At 32.8% G+C, this 23,082-nt stretch overlaps 1 protein-coding gene across 1 annotated transcript in view; it reads left to right on the top strand.

Annotated features, from left to right (window-relative positions):
• The first annotated feature begins 7,536 nt into the window (after positions 1-7,536).
• The window catches only part of LOC123677836 (chitin deacetylase 1), a 28,059-nt gene continuing 12,513 nt past the window's right edge, over positions 7,537-23,082 (top strand). The window contains exons 1-3 of the mRNA XM_045614564.1: positions 7,537-7,694; positions 15,854-15,996; positions 18,464-18,713. Coding sequence (XP_045470520.1) covers positions 7,640-7,694; positions 15,854-15,996; positions 18,464-18,713 — 448 coding nt within the window. The 5' untranslated portion in view covers positions 7,537-7,639. The remainder of the gene's footprint in view (positions 7,695-15,853; positions 15,997-18,463; positions 18,714-23,082) is intronic.

Genomic DNA, 23,082 nt, shown 5'->3' with positions numbered 1-23,082 from the left:
ATTTATGAACGAGAGCGAAAGTTCCTGACTTCACATCAGTGCTTTCTTCATTCTTTTGATATTTTTCTTGAATTTATTACGATTCTGATGGAGCTACCACCAAGAAATTTTGCAGGCAGCTTGAAATTGTTATTTTTCATATACAAGCAAAATTTCAATTCGTCCAGATCTGTTACTTCTAAAATATAAGTATTTTTTTCGATATCATTTTCGAATTATATGGTTTGAAATCGTAACAATACCAGAAATCTCAACATCTTCGGTGTTGTAGTCAAGGAATTATTGGGTTATTTTTAATCAATCGAATTTTCTATGACTCTGCTAAGCTATCAACATGAAATTTTGCACGAAGCTTAAAACTGCCATTTCACCTCGGAATACAAATATTCATTTAGATTAAAATGAATAGAAAAACAAAATTTCACAAGGCCATATTTATGGAACCCTTGATCGGATTTTACCCATTAAAGATGTTGACTGTGTCATCTGAGATCCAAACGTACCATGATACTTTCAAGCTTTCAGGATTCCCGTTAGAGAGTTTTAGTGTTCACGACCGGCAAACATAATTGAATTCTTTCACGGATTCATCATCAGTCAGTCGAATCTTAGCGTCTGACTTTGAGACCTTTTTTGGCTCAAAATTCAGAAATTCCAGACATTGTGACAAAATGATAGATCGATGCACTAGAACTTCAGGAAAGCACTGACATGAAGTCAGGAGCGCTGGTTAAGAATGTAAACTTTTTCACAGTTCCTCCAAAGGCGCGATTGATATATGAATGAACGCTCAAAAAATCAGTTTGTGGTGCAAGTTGATTTTTTTATATATCATATTGGCTAATATTGAATGCATATATTCCATAAATAGGGTCTTATGAACAACAAATGAGTTACGTGAATTCGTTAATGAAGGTTATACCTTAGAAAATTAAATTGAATTATAGGACCAGGCAGCAACTTTATGGAAAAATTGAATGTCACCGGATAATTTTTCTGAATATTTCGTATTTTGCAAAAATGACCGCTTGAACCAGAAAGTCTATGGGTCCAACTCAATCCTATTACTAGTTTTCGAGATATAAGGTGTCGAAGTTGGAAAATTGCATTTCTTTAAAGTAATATTTCCCGTAGGAACACCTCTTGAATTAATTACTTTTGCGCGACAAATATTACTTACCCTTAAGGTTATAAATTTAGACCGGTTTTTAATAGAAATTATTGTTAGAGAGTTGAACATTATTCAAAATGAAATTAGTTCAGTTCATAATTCACCCTGTGATTAAAGAAGTCGTTCAAGGAATTTGCCAATTTGTTGTCATTACTCTTATTTCGAGTACACTATTATAATGTCAAACAAAATTGGCTTTGCTATGACCAAATTTTGAGATACGCACGGTAATATATCAAGAGGGGCCACCATTATAACAAAAAAGTTTTCAAAAAGTTGTATACAATAAAAATTTCATGAAAGACATGTTGGCGTTTACTTATTGTTATTTTGCCATTGTACAATGAAATACATTGTACAGGGTGGGCAAATTTCGATGTTTTAGCACTACAACTTTTAAACCAGAGGTGATAGACAAAATCTGATACCCACTTCTCGATCTCTTTTTCTGAGAAACTATTAAGGGTAGTATTCATTTTTGGCCACCTTTTTTGTTTTCGAGTTATAAGCGAAAATTGGAAAAATGGCGATATCGAAAAACATTCATATCTCCGTTGATATTGATGATAGAGCTCTGAAATTTAAACATTATACAGGCACTTTTTTACGTAGAATCCAGTGGCGTACTCGTCTTTTCAAAAGGGTTTTTAATTAGGAAGCTATGACCCAAAGTTATGTTTTTTAAATGGGAACACTATATTTCTGTGACATTTTTTGAAAGCTTAATTTTTCCTGATTTCAAAAATATATAACATTGTATAGTTTGTATCAATATAAATAATGGAAAATGGTCAAAAACTTTTCTCACCTAAGTGTCTCAATATTTCTATGGTTTCAAATGTTGATGATAACAGTAAAATTTAGCATTGTATCATTGCCACAGTCTCCTTCTATTAGTTTCTTCATTTCTATGCTTTTTACTCAATTTCTCACAGAATAATGGACTGCTATCATAGAGATTCGGTGCGAAGTATCGAGAAGAGGTGTCGACTGTGCATTGCTGCAGATGGTCAACGATTTGAACATCTTCTCTAAAAATTTTATACTCGTTCAAACTTATTTCTGCCCAATTGTTATCACTATTAGGTTAAATATTATTTCTTGTTTGTTTCTTTCCTAATTAAATTGTTGATTTCAGTCATATATGCGTTTATGTCATATGCTATTTGAAATTGATTGTGCGTATTCATTCTAGAGACCTATAGAAATAATTTATCAATGCATTCATCTCATTACAACTATCTCGATTGAAACAGTCGATGATGTGGATCTTTTCATTATTTCCGAAACCATTTTGGAATGAAAAATTTATAAAATATATCTAAATCCGAATTTTGTCGAAATTAGTAAAAATCATATAAATAATCAGATTGACGGAAGGATACTGCTCTTGTTATAAGAAGCTATATTTTTCTGTGCTCATCAACATTTGAAACCATAGAAATATTGAGACACTTCGGTGAGAAAAGTTTTTGACCATTTTCCATTATTTATATTGATACAAACTATACGATGTTATATATTTTTGAAATCAGGAAAAATTAAGCTTTCAAAAAATGTCACAGAAATATAGTGTTCCCATTTAAAAAAACATAACTTTGGGTCATAGCTTCCTAATTAAAAACCCTTTTGAAAAGACGAGTACGCCACTGGATTCTACGTAAAAAAGTGCCTGTATAATGTTTAAATTTCAGAGCTCTATCATCAATATCAACGGAGATATGAATGTTTTTCGATATCGCCATTTTTCCAATTTTCGCTTATAACTCGAAAACAAAAGAAGGTGGCCAAAAATGAATACTACCCTTAATAGTTTCTCAGAAAAAGAGATCGAGAAGTGGGTATCAGATTTTGTCTATCACCTCTGGTTTAAAAGTTGTAGTGCTAAAACATCGAAATTTGCCCACCCTGTACAGGGTGTCCCAAATTCGATGTTCACTGAAAGCATCTCGAGAACTAAAAGACTTAGAGAAAAACATTTTCAAGGACCCCCGATCTCTTTTTTCGGAATAATGAGATATAAGAGATATCTTGCTTCGTTCTCGAGTTACAGGGCGTTTCTGAAAAATGACTGTTTCAAATATTTCGCTTTATATTGTTTTCTGTTCTAAATATTCGACAACGTTTTTTTCAGTAATTTTCAGGTTCATATTATACTCATAACGAATCATAGATATAGTGAAATATTTGAAAGCCATTTTTCAAGGAATGCCTTATAACTCGAGAACTGATCAAGTTATCTATTATCTTGCTTTTAAGATTTTTCCTCTGAATTTTATAGTTGAGTGATAATCGAATTTGGGACACCTTTTATAATGTCTTTCATTTTACAATGTCAAAATAACAATAAATAAGCGCCTACGTGTCTCTCATTGTTACTCTGTATGACATTTTCATTGTATACATTTTTTGACAATATTTATACCTAATAATGGTCTCCCCTCTTAATATACATCCTTTTATATCTCAAAAACTGGTCATAGCAAAGCCAATTCTGTTTAATATCATTATAACTGAATTAACTGGTGAAAATTTTTCCATTAGGCTGCTGCCTGGTCTTTTCCAAATTTGTGTATGTAGTAATGAATAGGTATGAAATAAAAGTTTCTATGCACGCCGGGTATTACGATTCGTTGATGTCCTCAAACGATTCACAAACCGCTTTTTATTTTTCCCTAAAATACAGATTCGAATGATTTCTTCAAGTAAAATGTAAATCATTTGTTGCGAGATGAAACAAGCTGTATACTCATTCGAAATGCAACCCACCTCAACCTCAGATTAGGTAATAACCCAAAATATCATAATTTCTAAAGAAATGAAGAAGCTCCGGATCAATGAACTACTCATTGAGGCAGCTCACGTAAAAGTGCCGAGAATTGAAAGTTAACTGTTCAATTCTCTTTTACCTGGGCATTATTTGTATGTCTAAAGCACATCCTTCGCTTTGTTCGAAGGAGAAATATTATCTGGTATAACTTTCATCCATTTGCCTATCGTGGTTCAAATTTAATTATCATTAATACGGATTTGTTTGTTAGCGGTTTTCATGCTTGTTGTCTGGAACGTTTCTGCTGAAGAATATAATGGAGGATTTGATCGATTGTTTAATTTGAATCAAACGCTTTGATTCGAATAAGTGGGTAATGAATATATTGCAGGTTGTTTGTTGTTTCTCGAAAGTTCTATATGTTCATTTAACACGTAATTAGATGTTTTCATCTCTGCTCTCAAATCTATTATTTTCATTTACATGATTTAAATTTATTGTTTCTTATAATTAGGACCCACTGAATATTGAAAAGTTTTCACCCTCCTGGTTAGTACCTAGTAGGTTTTTATATTTTTTATTCATAACGAAAGAAATTTAAGTTTCTGGTCTATACCGAGTCCTTGTATTTTTCATCAATGTGTAAAGATGACGTAAGAGGTGTTCTAGAGAAACTTATTACGTTTCAGGCACTCAGGCAGTAGCACACTCCTCCTGGTTCAAATTTCTGCTCACGGGAGAGTTTTGGGATAGTTTTGAATTTTTCGATTTTCTATTTTTTTTAAGGGTGCTGAATCCGACTCTAAGGTTTGCAACCAATATTTCTTGTCGGAACATTGAAAAAAACATGTGAAAATGGTTGCAAAGCATTTGGATTTGAGTGATTTTGAAAATATGTTTTTCTAAACTGAATATGGCTTTACAGTTCAAATCCATCTGGATTGTATTCTAAGTGGAAACAGTGGTTTTCAGTAGAGATGGAAAAAATACGCAACTATCGTTTGAGCCAAAATGGTATATCGGCCAAAAAACCTCAATGGAAAAAAATTGTAAGAAATTTCATTTATGAAAAATTTGTATTTTCCGAGTTATATGAAAAAAAAATGAGTTTTTACATTTGTTTGATTTTGTTTCAATTTTCCATCACGAAATTTTGGTGACAACCCTTAGAGTCGGATTCAGCCCCCAAAGAAACATATAAAATCAAAACTACTCCAAAACTTTCCTGTAAAAAACATTGACTGGACTATAATTGTGAAACATATTCGTTTATGAATATGTTAATGATTTCTCAGCCATGAGTTTCTTCAAATTTGATCACTAAATTCTGGTGTTTATTATTTCCAGAAATAATATTCTGGAAGTTTCACTTTTCAGGTATGAGGTAGATCCGAATGACTTTGGTCTGGAGATATTCTAGGAAATTATGAAAGTTAATCGCATATAGATTCATGAGTTTGAAATTGTTTTGAAATTGAGATTATGTGGTTATTCCAAACTACTTACTGAGATATTCTAGTTATCAAAAATATGGAGCTCTGAATGCTTGTACATTAACAAGTCTTACTTGAAAAACATAAATTTTCATGGAATATGGTTCAGTTAACCGTGAAGAGAGAAAAAAATTCCATAAATTTCATGAAATTTCAACCTAATTCTCTTCAATCAGATACGATATGATGTTCCTCTCTATGCACTAAGCTTATATTTGCACAAATTTGAATTAAACTGACCGGCAAAAAGATAATTAATTTCTTGTTAATTTTTTGGAAAATTCATTTTACAACTCGTATAATATGAAAGTAATGAGACAGCAAAATTCAATCAATTCTGATTGGTTGAATTCACAAATATTCATTCAACAATATCTCGGGTTATATACAGGGTGTATCTGAATAACAGCTAAAAATGTAAGGGGTGATTCTATGATGAAAATTAAGGTTGGTATAACATTTTTTGAAAAACCTCCCACCGAAACAGTTACAATCATCGAAAGATCAACAATAAAAATTTTCAACAAATATTATAATTGTATTGTCGATATTCGACAGGTTTTTGTTCATTGTTTGTTCACTATTGTTTTATTTATAAAAGTCTTAGCCTAGTAGAATCATAATTTGGTTCGCTCTTGTTCAATAAAATGCTATTCAACATGAGCTTGCGGAGATAAAAATGTTAGCAAATGAATTGGGCTTTTTATCCATGTCTTTTCAAACAGAAAATATTCACCAAAAAAAATAATAACAAAAAATATTTTAGGGGTTTGCTATTTCAACCCGTTCAAAGCATACTTCAGGGATGAAAAAATTCCGAAATGTGTAGTTTTACAGACAAATAATATCTACCGAATTTTTGTGTATTTACCTCTATGAAGATGGATAATAAAAAAAAAAATTTTCTTGATCTTCGGAGGGGTGTAACTCTTCCGGGGGGAGGTTCTTCAAAGAATTTCATACGGGATACCTACCTGAATTTTCTTCACAGAAACACCTCTTTCATTTTCCTGTGTTATTCAGATACACCCTGTATAAATAAATAACAATAAAATGTATGTTCCGAAAATTGTATGAAATATTCAAATATCAACATAGGAAGAAAAACGATCTATGTGTATTCCTAGATTTCTTCGTTTTAGCCTTTGAGGGTTTGTAAGAATATTCATTTCCGGGAAGTTTGAAAAACTTAACAATGCATCAATGCATGCGCTTGTTCCAAGAGAACAGCTGACTATAAATTTACCCAAATATCTGTAATTTTCCAATAATAAGACAAATTTAATCCGAAACAGATAAATTTGAATGTTGTTCCATCATTTGGTGGCGATGTACTTAGGTTTATCTAAAATGGCATAAATTGAAAACTAAATTTCAATATGGATTTATATTTTTATATGCTTTTTCGTTTAATCCAATAATGTGATATATTTGATGGTGTTGCCGTATTCTATGTACTTATTTGCAATAAATTCTATCGAAAAATTTACACTCATCCTACTAACCTGACAACCCAAAGAATTTTATTTGCTGAAAATGACAAAAATTAAATTATCAGAACATTCAAAATGTTTGATTATGAAATTATCAGCATATGTTTCTCTGATGATACTATCCAAATATAATATCCAGAATAGTTTAAATTATGGTTCCCTAGAAATTTCATACGATACTATCCGATTTTGACTTAATAGTGTAAATTTATATGCCTAATATCATTTTTGAGGATTTTGGACATTCTTTTCTTCTGTCATAAAAGAAGAAATAATTAACAACAATATGAAATTTGCATTTAGTTATCCTATAACACTCAATCACTAATCTTCCGATCATACTCCAGTTGACATATACGTCAAGAACACGTGTACCAACAAAATGAAAAAGTTATAACATGCCGGTTTAAAGACCTCCAAAATCTCCCACATCTTTCATATAACCCCCAACAGTGATAACATGTAATTCCACCACATATATTGAACTCTAGGGTGCCTCTTTCCCTTAACAAAACATCCCTCAATTTGAAAAAATCGCTCTTCCAAGAAAACCATCCAAGTCGACTGGGGAATTGCCAATACTTCTTCGGCTACAGCAGGAGTGACGTAGACCTATGGTGGTCGCAGAAGTAGGCCGACTATAAAAACACTAAGCGCCGAAGCAGTCGACCTGACTAGTAGTTCCAGCAGTGTGGTGTTTAGTTTGTTACCAATGGCGTGCTTTAAAAGTGCGTTAATAGCGTTCATCGCGTGTTGTGTCATTTGCGGTAAGTACCTTTCTTGGATACCGAAGAGATGAGCAGTTCTGTCGCAGAAATCTAAAATAGAAACGGAGGTTTTGCTACCGAAACAAGAGAAAAATCACTCTATTACTCAGTCAAGAATTAGACAGTTTCAACCCCCAGAACAAAAATTCAGATTTTGAGCATTCGAAGAATTGATCGAACACTATACCTTGCAGATGATATATTCTTCAAATCTTCTACCCTAATAGCTTGCCTTTTTCCAATCAAATGCACAGATTTCTCGTCATATCAAAATCTGTCGCATTTTAAATATTTGCCACTTGATCCAAGGCCATTCTTATCAAACAACTACCTACCATAAGTTAGGATCTCTTGATCTGAAAATCGTCTTGTGTCCTTGTGTTTTATGATCTTAAATGCAGTGATTCCCCATAAGATTGAAAACTGAAACATTAAAAAAATTTGCCAGTCGAGCCAAGGTCTTATGCCGAGATCTGCCGATCTGAAAGGAGTTATTGAGTCCTTCGGTTTTATGACCTTAAATGCAATTCCGAGGTTTAGCATGGTTTTATTTGGATTCACATATCAAGGATAACAAGTTTCACGATTCCTTTCTCCTGGAGCTAACAGCAAAGCGTAGGTGTGATCGTTAATGATATTAAGAATCGAAATTCTACAACTTTTTCTGCAGTGGAGAATCATTCAGGAGGATGCTGTTTTAGTTATCTAGTTGGTATGGCTCGAAATGACCTTCATTTGCTACTTCCTGAAAAACAAGTGCTAATAGATGCAATGAATTGCATTAAAGATGAGAGAATGTAATGTGTCGAATCCAGCAAGTATTTGAGAAGTGATACCATAAAATCTAATAGTGTATTCTCTCAATTCCTCCACACTCTTGATTACAAATGAAAGTTATTGTATTATGTATAACTGCCCACCAATCAATGATTCATTCGTGTTCTCAGCATAAGTTCCAGAAAATTTCGTAACTCGATATTTGCATATTTTCAATCTCTTTATTAAGTAATGGTAGGCTGTTATACGATTTCTTATTAGTTTTACTTTTGATGTTCGAAAGAGCATGTCCCCAAGAAATTCTTCTCGATCGCCTTACATTGGTAATAATGAGGTTATATAAGATTGGATATTTGTAATGGCTTAAATAATAAATCGTGTTGTAATTCTTGATGTAATTTGGTGAGGGTGTAAAAGGTATGTCACTATACGCCTTTGTTCAGTTATTCAGCGTCATTGAACTCTTTGGAATCTTGTAAGGCAATTACTCCATATTAATATTTAGAATAGAAAACGAAAAAACGTTCTATATAATTTCCATAACTTGGAGAGTAAAAAGATAATTGCTTAAAACAGGTAGTTGTACCTACATGCGTTATTGGACTTGTGAATCAGATCCATGAGTTTTGAAGTCAATACACAATATTGAAATATTGGAAAATGTTGATACCTTTACTAAATATTGGATTCAAAATAGCTATTTATATCTACATATGTACCTTCAACGGTTCAGAAATTTTAGAGCTTCCATAATAAGTTCGAAGTTTAAAGGATAAAACAGATTTTTGAGTCAACTGCGTCTGGTCAGAAATAATTAATTGTCTCAAGTGATTTTCAGTGATTATAAGGTTCCTATAATAGTAGAAGAACAACATTGTAAATTATGAAAATAAATCTTTTCAATATAATGATTTTATTATGTCATCAACTTTTCGAGAGAGGAAATTTTAATTTAATTCAAAATTTGAGTTTTGGTCACTTGATTTTCAGCATTCACTGTTCTAAAAGATAAAAGGATGAAGGCGGTATTGCACAGTAGGTGTTCGAAAAAAATTCTCACGTCTAAAGTTTGTATATTGGAACAGATAAACGATAATTAAATAGCTGGAATCTCTTTGTCGGGACCCCAATATAAGAATTAAGAATGCTCTATATAGAGATTTTTTTCAATTCTTGTTTGCAATGCACTCATTCGATATAGAAAGCTGATGATATTCAATCCGGTAAAGTTTCATAATTAACTCTTCTCATAAAAGCACCTAATTGGAATAATGTACTGTTACTTTGTCATTGAAAATCCATTACAAGAAAACCGTAACTTACATTCCCATATAAGTAGATGTGCGGAATTATTGTGTTTATGCAATTTATCAATGAAATTGATCAAGATGCACATAACCAACATCAAATAGTTATTTACTTAACCACTTGTTTTCGATTTTATACTCTCAATTGAAAGTTATTACTTCCCTTCGTGAGAAGGAATATAAATTATTATCAATTAGTACTTGTACAGTTTTCGACTAGGACCAATATCCGTGTACTTTGCTTTACGAATTTTTGAAGAAGTCGGTGAAACATTTTGAAATTCCAAAGAATTTCTGAATGAATGAGCCAACGAAGCAACCATTGAAATACTTATACCTCATTGTTTCCTATAAATTCAGGCTAGAAACATTAATTTCTACTCAAAATTTTGTTGCTTTACCGCAATCATCCTTCTATAGATGAATTTCAAAAATGAAAATGGAGGAATCCAAAATTTAGAATCTGACAAACAATGAGCCATAAAAACAAAATCCTTTTTTAAATTCATAAAAGTTGCAGTATTCTTCTAAACTAACTTTCTTCGATTAATACCACGATTTTCGACTACAGCATATATGGAATTGTCTCCTTTGACATTTACAAGTTATTTGAATTTCAGTACAAGGTAACAACCTATGATAACATGCTTGAATATCAATTTATTCTTTTGTGGATTATGCTTATGACATAATTCGTTTTACCAACGACGTACAAGATTGAATATCTCAAATATCAGATGTTAATGTCAAAATACTTGCACAAATGATGTTTAGACCTATTCAAGAGAAGATCTTTACGACTGGGTACAACCATCCTTTATTTATGGGACATCTTTCAAGCTGTTTAATAATTAAGCAATATAAAATTACCCATGGTATTCAATATACCGAGTTAAGTGGTTGTATACATATTGAAAATTGATTATTCGCTGGTTGTCACATTATACTGAGAAGAACTAGAATCTATTCAGGATTGTGCAAGTCAAATAAGTGTAAAAATGAGTTTTTATCTCATTAATTAATGATCGGTTTCATTTTCAAAGAACTGTTATTGTGGTTATTAACAATTGAGATCATTGGATAATTTCTATTCCAATTTTTCTTTTTCCGGTTTTATAAAATGAATATAATTCCATCTGAGATGTTGATAATTTTCAACAATGAAGTTCCATCATTGAAAAATAAATCAAATAGACGAATTAAAACACTATTCAGAATTACATAATCCGTTCAATCAGCTGAATGTTATGTTCTAATGAGCACAACATCATGTCAATTCAATATCACGCATTCCCAGTAACATAGACTTCATTAATTATCACTAAAACTCTCACTTCATCCATTAACGTTTTCACGGAAGCAATCAAAACCAACGAAAGTTGACGTTTTGAAAAGAAATTTTTCAAATCGAAAATTCATTCTATAGATATACATTTGGGGATATGAAGAAATTTTGCTTAAGGTAATCATACCGTACATAAGTGTGAAAGTTGATAGTCTCACATGATTCCACTAATAAACAGGTGTCTATTTATAAACACTTAAATAACAGACATTTTCTACTATTCAGCTTTGAGAATAATTCAGTTTAATTGCTAATTGATAGGTATATAACCTGGAAATATGGTAGCTTATGTGTTTTGGCTCTCGAATTAAAAGAGAAAAGGAAGAGGAAAAGAGTGGTTTATAGTAATGGGAAAATTTCACAGAAGAATGTCAAACATTGCTTTCATTCTTTGCTAGAAGCTTGCTGCCTAAGTATATTTTTAAGCCAATTTTTCAAAGTACATTCATGTTGTCTTGAAATTTTATACGCAAATGAATAGGAAATGATCAGAGTATCATGAATATCCAGGAATATTTCAAAAACTTGATGCAAATCAAAAATTAAATCTGGGTGTAATATCTGTATTGAAAAATATGCACTCTAAATTGTATAAATATTTACCTAATATCCGTAATCAGATCGCTCTATCAATTCATCAAGATGAATTCTTCTCTATTTCAGTTTCGCAATGAGTTCATTACAGTACTAAAAACAGTGCTGTAATGAATTCATTACAGCATTGTTTTCAGTAATATTTTTCGTTTTGTGTTTGTATTCACTGATTTCCGATCCTATCAAATTACAACACACGTCAATTGTCAATATAATATAATTTCGATAAAGTGAAATGCAACATTATTCGCAATTTCTCTTAATTCTGGTGGTGTTAAATCGATTTCGTCAGACATAGTTCACGATTTTAATGTGTAATTTAAAATTTTGAATTATTTCAAAATTCGAAACTTATGATTCAAATTCAAATTCCGTAGTCTGTCAATTTTCGTAACATTCACGCCAACTGCCAAGATACAATACAAAAGTCACTAGGATATATAATCTGAATTATTCATTGAATTTCGACAATATTTTACAAAACTTGACTGAAATAGAGAAAATATTGTCTAATACTCGTTGCAGAAGGCAATTCCAACACCAATGCGTTCGAAAATTTCGCATTCATCTTGGAATAGGAGCCCATTCTGCAACTTATTTTGGAATATATCTACTATTATTCTGTGGTACTCTCTAACGGAAAAATCTAGAAAAATAAACAATTCAAAATATTCAAATAAATAAAAAATTCAATAATATTAAATTAAAACATTAAAACTTCGAGTAACCATTCGACGAAGGACACCATTTTCTGATCCACCCTGTATACTTAATTCACATATCTGCTGAGTGATCGTTCACCGGTGAACAATCGAGTTGATAATCGACTATTCTGGAATCTCAGGCATCTAGATATATCCAATTTGATAAGAAACATATGACTACATAATAGAAATGTCAGTTCAATTCATTAGATGTTAACATCATCAATCGCAATTGATAATATCCCACAAAATATCTAAAAATGAATAAAATTCCATCGCTCAATTTTTTTTAAATCACTGAAGATCTTGATAATATATATGTTTGGAATGACCCAGTATATCTTCTGTGCGTGCAGAAATCATGTTTCTCTATAGTGGACTGTAATCAGTTGAATTAAAAATCGATGTATACACGATTTGGTTTATATATTCGAAAAAGTTTCTTTATAACGGCCATTTGAAATTTTAGAAAAGTTATTTTTCACCTTATATGTTGTTTTTCTGATAATATAAAAACTATAAATCGGAATGAAATTTTGCTTTGAATGAAAAATTCCAAATATACATAGAAAATAAAGTAGGTACCCAATATTTGAGTTCCGTTTTTACGAGCAGTTGAAGAATTCAAATTTGGTGAAGGATATCTTGTAGATGGCATCATCAAAACTATATGAAATTCAGGCAGAATATAACCCTAATATTCAGTGACAACAGGTAGGACCGAGCCTACGTTCATAAGAACTTTTGTTTATAGAATTACCTGTGGACATACCTTTTCATCTGAAGCCGCGAATTTTCAAACATCCTGCGCAATATGCACCTAAAACTGCGTAAGCTGTCTTCAGAAACTCCCGAAATGACATCCTTCGAATAAATATTCGACCATAAATGTTTTTCGATGCACCGATTGAAAATGATGAAAGTAGGCTAATGGCAGGTGAACATTGGATACACAACTCGGTACCATTTCTTTACATATTGCATTTTATCTAGATACCACGAAACCACACTGATCTTTCGAGACAACCTATAATTTAGTTGCATAATTTCACGGATCAATTTCATAAATTGCTTGTCATCACGAAGAGACTAACGAATCGAATTGTAGCTACTGGATAATAGAGCAACAATTCGTAAACCAATATTTTCTTGCAGTGCTTCTTCGTTAGTTAATCACGACCTGAAACACAAAAAATTCTCGAGATCTGTGGTTTGTTTCATAGATGAAAAGAACTATTTCAAGTTACGCAGTAACCAAATCATCAAGTTGGCGACGTTTATAATGATCTAAATTTGCATTTTCTACAATACTTACTGACTGAGTACATGATTATTACTGTGTTGATGTCCTCTTGGCATTTGTCAACTGTCACTTTGAGTTTGAACTGAATACTTATTATTCTTATATAATTGGTATAATAACAAAATATTTCGATGAGAGTTTTTCTCTATGATGAATGGGCTAGATGGCAGTATTAAAGAATCCAAGAACTAATGGTATTAGAGCATAATATATGTTGAAGAAGGCTAACGAATTACTTTGTTTCCATCCAAACATTCAGATTGAAAAGATTTTCAATAAAATAAAAAATAATAATAAAAAGAGCGAATGACATCACTTTTAAGTGAAACCCATAGATATACATAGTATAACATTATTTTATATGTCTGTTATATAACATTGCCTCGTAAATAGCTTTGAAGTTTTGTTTTTATTACTACTGGTGTTTTGATTGATTTTTACATTTTTTTAAAGTTTGTTCTACGTTTACTCGTGGTTTTGTGATATTAAATCAGCATCCAGTATATGTTGTTGGATTTCTTCGTTCAGCATCAACACAAAATACTCAAGGAAATTTTACGGGAAGATTTGCTCAGCCATTATGTCAAAAACGGACGTTATGAAACATGGAATAAAATGCCATAATTTGCCTCAAAACTCCCCTATTATCAAATTCAATATGTATTGTACAGGTTTTCTTACCAAGAATGCGATAGACCATTTTCGATAGCTTTTTGAGCAGATATTTATAGACTACCATATATTTCTTCAATGAATTTTTCTTTTGATTGAACCTTTAAACCTCATTATTCAATTTCTATCGTGAAATAGTTTCAAATGGTCACGAACATTGATTTGAAGTTGCCTCCCTATAATTCTCTATGGGTACAAATGCTATCAAAGAAAAAAGTGGATATCTGCCTTCAGATTTGAGTGATTTCATTCAACCAATCATACTCTGTTTCATAAAAAAAAACCCAATGGAAATTTTTTACCAAATTTGGCAGAAACTTTCAACTGGTCAAAGGTAGTAATTGATCAAAATTCCGAAGAAACTGAATAAAAGATGAGAGAATTCGTCATTAATAATGTATTACAACATTCCATACCCTTCTTGGCATGGATTCCAACGCCGAAGATCTTCAAGTGTTAGTTGTGTATTGATTAATTGCTTCAGTCCTCTTCTTCTACCTTTTATGTCACACACATGCTCGATAGGTGAAAGATTTGGGTGGCCACACCAAGCTTTCGACCTTAGCCTCTTCGAAGCCTTTCATAGTATGCCTTCTAAAGTGGGGACGGAAAAAATTGGGTCCTCCAGGATAGGGAGTTCTACCACTTCTGTAAAATATCGGTGGACATCCATGTTGCCTCAGATGAAGATCAACTGAAACCTAATTCTATAAATAATACTCATACCAAATCCTCTGCAGTATGATGCACATGTCGCTCAACCTAAAACTGCATACTCTATGTCTATTAGGCGACCATTATGTATTCTCAAGCAGAATCGGGATTTGTCACAAAAAACCACCTCATGGTATTCTATTTCTATGTCTGAATCCAGCAGTAAGGTACATCACTTCAAACATTGTTGTCGATCAGCCGTCATCGAAAGCCCTAGTCAAGCTTTTCTGCCAAATTTTGTCAAAACTTCCCACTTCTTGGTGTTGCATTATTATGTCAAAGAGTATATCAAAACTATAAAAGAATTTAATAGATGTTTGATGGAACAAGTCGAAATTATTCAGTATGATTTCTACGAATGTGTATTGTAATCAGTGTAATCGAGTTGAAGCAGATATGGTCTAAAAACAACGATGTTTCATAAATTGAAACATAAACAAAATTCCGTTAGGGATAACACTAGACTTCATATAGCAAAACTAATATGGGAAAAAATTCCCATATATGTAGTTCAAAAATAAATATTATATAAATGATGGTACACATCCTGAATCGGAAATGTATTAACATTTCCGATTAATGAATTTTTATATTTCTCCATTCAAATGATTCAAAACTGCATGATTTTATTAACAAACAAATGCGGTTGTAAACTTCATTCATGTTTTTCTGTAAGCGACTGAACTGTTCATGCTCAGAGCCTCGATTTTGCGTGAATTTTTTCCTAATGAAATTTTCAACAGCATACGCCCAAGAAGATGCCGCACCAAAGAAAGAAGAAAGCTTCGAAGCTGAGCTCTGTAAAGATAAGGATGCTGGAGAATGGTTTCGTTTAGTGGCTGGCGAAGGAGACAATTGTCGTGATGTCATTCAGTGTACATCTTCCGTAAGTTACATAAAATCGAATTAGCCTTATTTTAAGGGGAGACGTAGCTTATTAAGTTACCTAACTACGGATGTCGTGATTGATTGACTAAGATTAATGAGAGAATAGTTTGGGATGAAGAATCATCAAATATAATTATGAATCCTATATTTTTTCGAGTGGAACACGAATAATATACTTTCATCGGCCGTAAATTGAAGTTCATTTGATTACATTCTTTTATTGATCTGAATTCAGAATATCTTCCTTCTTTTTTGATTTTAGATATGAGCTGAATAATTTCATTCAAGACTATTGGCGGGTTTCACAACTTGTTGTTTGCTACCTATATACACTGTATCCGTAAAGTATTGAACAAATTCATTTTTAGCTGAACAGACCATTTTAAGAAATAATCCTGAAACACGTCGATTTTTTATTTCAATTTACCGTATTTTAAAATAATAATCTGATATACAGGGTGAATTACTTTCGAGTAATGACGTCACCATAATTTTTTCAAATGGAACACCCCCAATTTGTCTCAGTTTTCCGATTATTCTAGCTGAGCTGATTCCAAAAATGTATCACATGTTGATTCCAATTGGTACCAGGTGGACAAAAATACAATTGGTTTTGTGTGTGCTCATAAAGTAACACGTAACATTCTTTATTAGTCAAATTAACAATATTTTCAAAAATACTAATTGTCTAGCGGCAATTGGTTTTAATGTAACACCCTGTAGTTTGTTACATTTTTAGATTTTTAATGAGTTGTTTCCAAACATGTTTGGTACTTGTGGTATAGCAGACAGAATATGAAAGAAATTATTTCTTATCAATTTAAAAAAAAACATTGTCGTCTAGTTTTTTGTGAAATGTTATTATTTGTTTATTGCCTCTAGACAATAAGTATTTTTGTTAATATTATTAATTTGACTAATAAATAATGTTACGCGTTACTTTATGAGCACACACAAAACTATTGTATTTTTGTCCACCCTGTACCAATTGGAATCAACATATGATACATTTTTTGAATCAGATCAGCTAGAGTAATCGGAAAATTGTGTTCCATTTGAAAAAATGACGTTGACGTCATTACTCGAGAGTAATTCACCCTGTATATTAGATTATCATTTTAAAATACGGTAGATTAAAATCAAAAATCGACGCGTTTCAGGATTATTTCTTAAAATGGTCTGTTTAGTTAAAAATGATTTTGTTCCATACTTTACGGACACATTGTATGGTGCATTCAAAATTGAACACATAAATAAGTTGATCGTGACAATCATCATAAGTTTTGTGAAATCGGTGTTCCTAAATTAGACATACAATAAAAAATGACAGATCCCTCAAACACTCTTTTTTTGAGACAGTGGGTTGATGTTTCAGTTTTTTTATTTTTTCTTTTAACAAGCTATTTAACTCAAATTTGGAACAGATATTCCAATTCGAAGTTTTCACCATGTGACATGCAAATTTTGAATGCAAATCTACAGGGTGATATTTTTTCTGCAACAGTCCGTTTTCTTCCTCCAGAACTTTTTTTTGGTGGACCATTGGTAGTTTAGGAAAATGTGAGAAGAAACTTTGGTCCAGTACTGCACCTTTTGATTTCTTGTAGTTTTGTCGTATCTGCAACTAATTTCGAAAAAAATTCAAACATTTCTCCAGTAATCCTCAGGAAAATCCAAATCTTTCAAAACTTGTCAGTTTCAAAAGCTGTCTATTTAAAAATAAACCTTGACAGAAAAAATATTCTTTTTATACCCAACCAACAAACCACAAATTCTTGCTCGAACATAATCTTATGCAGACGTTAAACATTTTTACCCTCATCATTCTTTACCTTCTGTCAAAACATACCGAGAGTTTCTGCTCAAGATTTCGAATCTTCAATGACATTGACCCTCATAGGGTCAATATTCTCTTGATTTCTTGAGTTTCTTTGTTGATATTACTATGTAGTGTTAAATGGGTATCGATCTTGTTCATGATTCAGTGAAGATTAATTCAAGAAGATTGTATCTATATACCCTTTCATAATTATTAGATATAAGTATTGAGTGGAATTTTCTTATGAGTATTTTGAATATTTTTGGGTCACTTCAATCACGATGAATTATCCTGAGGCTAATGACCTTATAGTTGAAAATTTATTTTGTTCCACCTGATAAATTTTCATTGCTTGTACTACTTGGTTATGACTATCCTTCCCAAGGTGGCATAAAAGAACATTAAGTCCACCTTGATACTCACTCGGTCGTTCTTCCGGTAAGAAATGAAAGCGTTGAGTATCCAAGGTCTTCTATATTCAAGAGTGCAACGAAAACAAAAGTGCTACATCATACTTTCCATTAAATTATTACCGGTAACTTCTCTCTTATCTATTCCACTATTTAACTTGCTAATTGAAGATTCTCCTCACGCTTGTCTAAAGCAGAAATTTCTCATCATGCTCCTCTTTTCTTTTTTTTTTCAGGGTCTTCAAGCCATCCGTTGCCCTGCCGGTTTGTACTTCGACATTGACAAACAGACATGCGATTGGAAAGACTCGGTTAAAAATTGTAAGACCAAGAACAAGGAGAGGAAGGTGAAACCTCTACTTGTCACCGACGAACCCTTGTGTCAAGATGGTTTCCTTGCCTGTGGTGACAGCAACTGTATCGAGAGAGGACTCTTCTGTAATGGAGAGAAGGACTGCAGTGACGGTTCTGATGAAAACAGCTGTGGTGAGTAAATTTGTATGTTTATTTTAGAATCCCAATTCAGTTTAGACGGTGACGAAATGAGAAAAAGGAAAATAAAAGCTAAAAATATGAAGCTGGATAGCAATCCACTTTAGGTGATGATGAGCAATGAAAACATGTGTCTTTCTTATCAAATAAATAGTTCCACGGTTATTCTCCTTGTATCTAGAGTTTCTTCTTCGACCACAATGTCACCTTAACGAAGAAAGGATTGCTTAGATATTCACATCCTCTATTATTTTCATTTATAAGCTTCTCTAAATTCTCAGTGAAGTCTAAATCAATGTGATGCATGTTAAATAGGAATAAAATAAAAGACAAAACGTTTTAAGATCGCAGTCAAAATTTTCATAGGTAATTGCACAAGTGCATCAAAATTACCGATAATTTTGCATGACAGCGTGTTGTCTTAAAAACTGCATGAGTTCATTTTCATTTTTGGAGAAAGAGCCCGACACCGAAGGTGGAGGGCTCTTTCTCCAAAAATGAAAATGAACGAATGCAGTTTTTCAAAGAAAACACGCTGGAATGCGAAATTATCCGGTCATTTTGATGCACGAGTGTAATTCGGGGGAATATTTCCCGAATAAACTGTTACATCACTTGTCAAACTGATGTAGAATAGAATTGCCATAGATTCGAACTGTGTAAGATGCATAGAAACTATGCATCTATGAACAGAACAATTATCGCAGTGCAGTTTCGCTTCCTACAATGCAATTATCGCTGTAATTTTCGATAATCGTTCTCCAGATACATAGAATTTTTGACAGGAGGGAAATATTCAGCTATAATTCCATTATAACAAGTTATCATTATTTTTTATGTGCAGAGATCTTATCTTCGATTGCAGGATTCTCTCAATTCTAATTAAATAGGTCTACAAACTCTGAGGTTCTTTAAATATATTTATCGCGAGGTATATCATAAGGGCATCTAATTTTTCCGAAAAAAAATTATCGAAAAAACACGTTACTAAGTTATATTCTAACAAAAATCATGAGTGTTGGTGGCAACAAAGATCCGAGTCGAAGACGAGGATTTAGGCACTTGCACGAATGCTTTTTGTTGAAATAATATTACTTTGCATTGTGTTTTTTCGATTTTTTTCACAGGAAAAATTAAATTCTCGAATGGTATTTGATAAGATTATTTCATGAGACCATAGTTACATGTCACCAAAGGTATTGTAATTGTTGGTGTCAAGTTTTGTTGCCGGTTTACACGAAAAAACTGCTGTGAAGTACTATCACACAGTTTTTCCATCCAGAATATATTTATATTTCAGAATTGAGCGTTTGTGATTGTTGCAAATTAAGAACAGGGAAATAGTCATTATTGTTTTATCTGTTCTTCGAATATTCACAGAACAGATGGCAGATATATATCTGCTATTGATCTACCTACTGAGTTATATAGATTTAGCAACTAGCAGATCTATGATCAACTTGCTTAGCTGAAATATGCTAACCACGATAAATAATGAAGTGTACTTTCCACGCTAAAGAAGAAATTGTATTCTAATAAACCTCGAATGGTTGTAAGTTACACTTGGGATTGCTGTTAATTATTACCACGGATAACCTCATAACCATAATTGTGATCAATGGAAGGCAGTGAGGTAATAATAAAACAATGTATTCTGTATAAGGGTCCTATAATTCTAGCATATGAAAACGTGTTTTGAAGGAGCACAAGATATCTTACTCTTCAGTCAATTTGCTGTGAAAATTGCAATCAGTTAAACTGAAGCTGCAATAATGTTCAATCCTTTAATGTACTAGTAGCTGACTGTTTGATTATCAATTGAATCAAGAATATGGATGGAGTGCTTAAGGCTGACCTTTAAGCGTGGATAAATACTGCAAGTCTGGAGACCATGAAGTAAACAATGTAATACAAAGGGCCATTAAAGTAATTTAGTAATGTCGTTAACTCCAAAATTTGGAAAGATTGAGGTATAACATCTTGTGGATGAAAGAATTTTTCATAGGATCCTCTTGGTGCCTTCGATACCTCATTGTTTCGAAAAGAGATAAAAACCAACAGCTTATATATCTAGCATATGAAAACGTGTTTTGAAGGTGCACAAGATATCTTACTCTTCAGTCCAATTGCTGTGAAATTGCAATCAGTTAAACTTGAGCTGCAATAATGTTGAAGCATTTAATGTACTAGCAGCTGACTGTTTGATTATCAATTGAATTGAGAAGATGGAAGGAGTGCTTAGGGTTGGCCTTTAAGCGTGGATAAATAATAATCTAAGTCTGGAGACCATGAACTATACAATGTAACACAAATGTTAATTGAAGTAATTTATGAATTTGGTCAACTCCAAAATTTGGAAAGATTGAGGTATTACATTTTGCGGATGAAAAAATTTTTCATAGGATCCTCTTGGTGACTTCGATACCTCATTGTTTCGAAAAGAGATAAAAACCAACAGCTTATATATCTAGCATATGAAAACGTGTTTTAAAGGAGCACAAGATATCTTACTCTATAGGCAAATTGCTGTGAAAATTGCAATCAGTTAAACTGAAGCTGCAATAATGTTGAAGCATTTAATGTACTAGCAGCTGACTGTTTGATTACCAATTGAATCGAGAAGATGGAAGGAGTGCTTAGGGTTGACCTTTAAGCGTGGATAAATAATAATCTAAGTCTGGAGACCATGAACTATACAATGTAACACAAATGTTAATTGAAGTAATTTATGAATTTGGTCAACTCCAAAATTTGGAAAGATTGAGGTATTACGTTTTGGGGATGAAAACTTTTTCATAGGGTCCTCTTGGTGCTTTCGATACCTCATTGTTTCGAAAAGAGATAAAAATCAACAGCTTATATATCTAGCATATGAAAACGTGTTTTAAAGGAGCACAAGATATCTTACTCTATAGGCAAATTGCTGTGAAAATTGTAATCAGTTCAACTGGAGCTGCAATAATGTTAAAGCATTTAATGTACTAGAAGCTGACTGTTCGATTATCAATTGAATCAAGAAGATGGAAGGAGTGCTTAGGGCTGACCTTTAAGCGTGGATACATACTCTAAGTCTGGAGACCATGAACTATCCAATGTAACACAAATGGTTATTACAGTAAGATGGTTAACTGCAAAAGATAGAAAGATTAATTGAGACATCTTGGGAAAGAAAGAATTTTTCATAGGATCCTCTTGATTTCTTCGATGCCTCACTGTTTCTAAAAGCGATAAAAAAAGCAACCAATGACATTCCAACAGCTTCACGTTGAAGTTTAAACATCGAAGTCAGTCAACATAAAAGTTTACTCAGTCAACGACGTCTCAAGTGAAATTTTTGCAACTGGCAAGACTGCCATTTCATCTTCAGGTCTCCTTGAACCCACACACTCCTTTTTGCTATTATTAGCCACGTACTGGAGGTCTTCTTAGAGATGAGACTCCGAGTAGGTACAAGATGATATTTCGTACCCACTGTCCTATTTGGTAATCTATAGATTGATGTAACATCCCGATTCTAATGAAGTGAACGGAATGTTGTGCCGGGTGCGTCGAGCCACCGGAGTGAATGTCATCGAGGACTGATATTTGTTGCATCCGCAATACTGGCAAGTAATGTTGTGTGTCGATAAATTGTATGCTCAACTTTCCCTTTCGCATAACAGGTCACTGGAATGCAGTCGGATTATTTCACGTGTGCGCGAGGTGGCTAGTCGTGCCGTGTTGCCAAATTTTCGATGTCGAACAGGACCTGCAGTTGGTAACATTCTTTGGATTTTGGTTAGGTTCGTCAAGAGCAATTTTCGGATGTTGTGGAATGTAAAGTTTAGATTGATTAGTGAAATAGTTGATCTGGGGTTTTGCTTCGTCTAAATCCTCAAAAATATGTCGTCCCGCACATACCTGCTTTCATAAGAGACCAGGGCCGCCGCCAGGAGCGGCATACCGGACATTTTGCCGGGCGCCAAATTGTGGGGGCGCAAATTCAACTAATAAAACAAGACTTCTGTACCTTTAAGAACTACGTTGTTCTTCAATTATAGATTTATCTTCGTACTTCTAAACAATGCGGGACGTTTTTTGATGAAATCGACAAAACGTCGTTTGATAAATTTGACAATATGATTTTGAATTGAAAAATACGATTTCATATGAAATTGAAAAGATGCCTGGGAGGAATAACGGAGGCTTCTTCAAAGAAAATTCATATAAATTAAGCAAATCAGGGCTGCGAAATTTTATTTTGCCGGGGCGCTGAAATGAAATGTCTGGCAGCGGCCCTGCATTGCGGGGACAGCTTCTTTTATTATAGTTGTATTCTTAGCAGATCTGAGTCGTCATAGTGTAAAGAACTATAAAAAAAGCA

This window comes from Harmonia axyridis, chromosome 4 (genome assembly GCF_914767665.1).
Source record: "Harmonia axyridis chromosome 4, icHarAxyr1.1, whole genome shotgun sequence".
Classification (NCBI taxonomy): Eukaryota; Metazoa; Arthropoda; class Insecta; order Coleoptera; family Coccinellidae; genus Harmonia; species Harmonia axyridis.
This window is presented reverse-complemented; position numbering and strand designations above follow the sequence as displayed.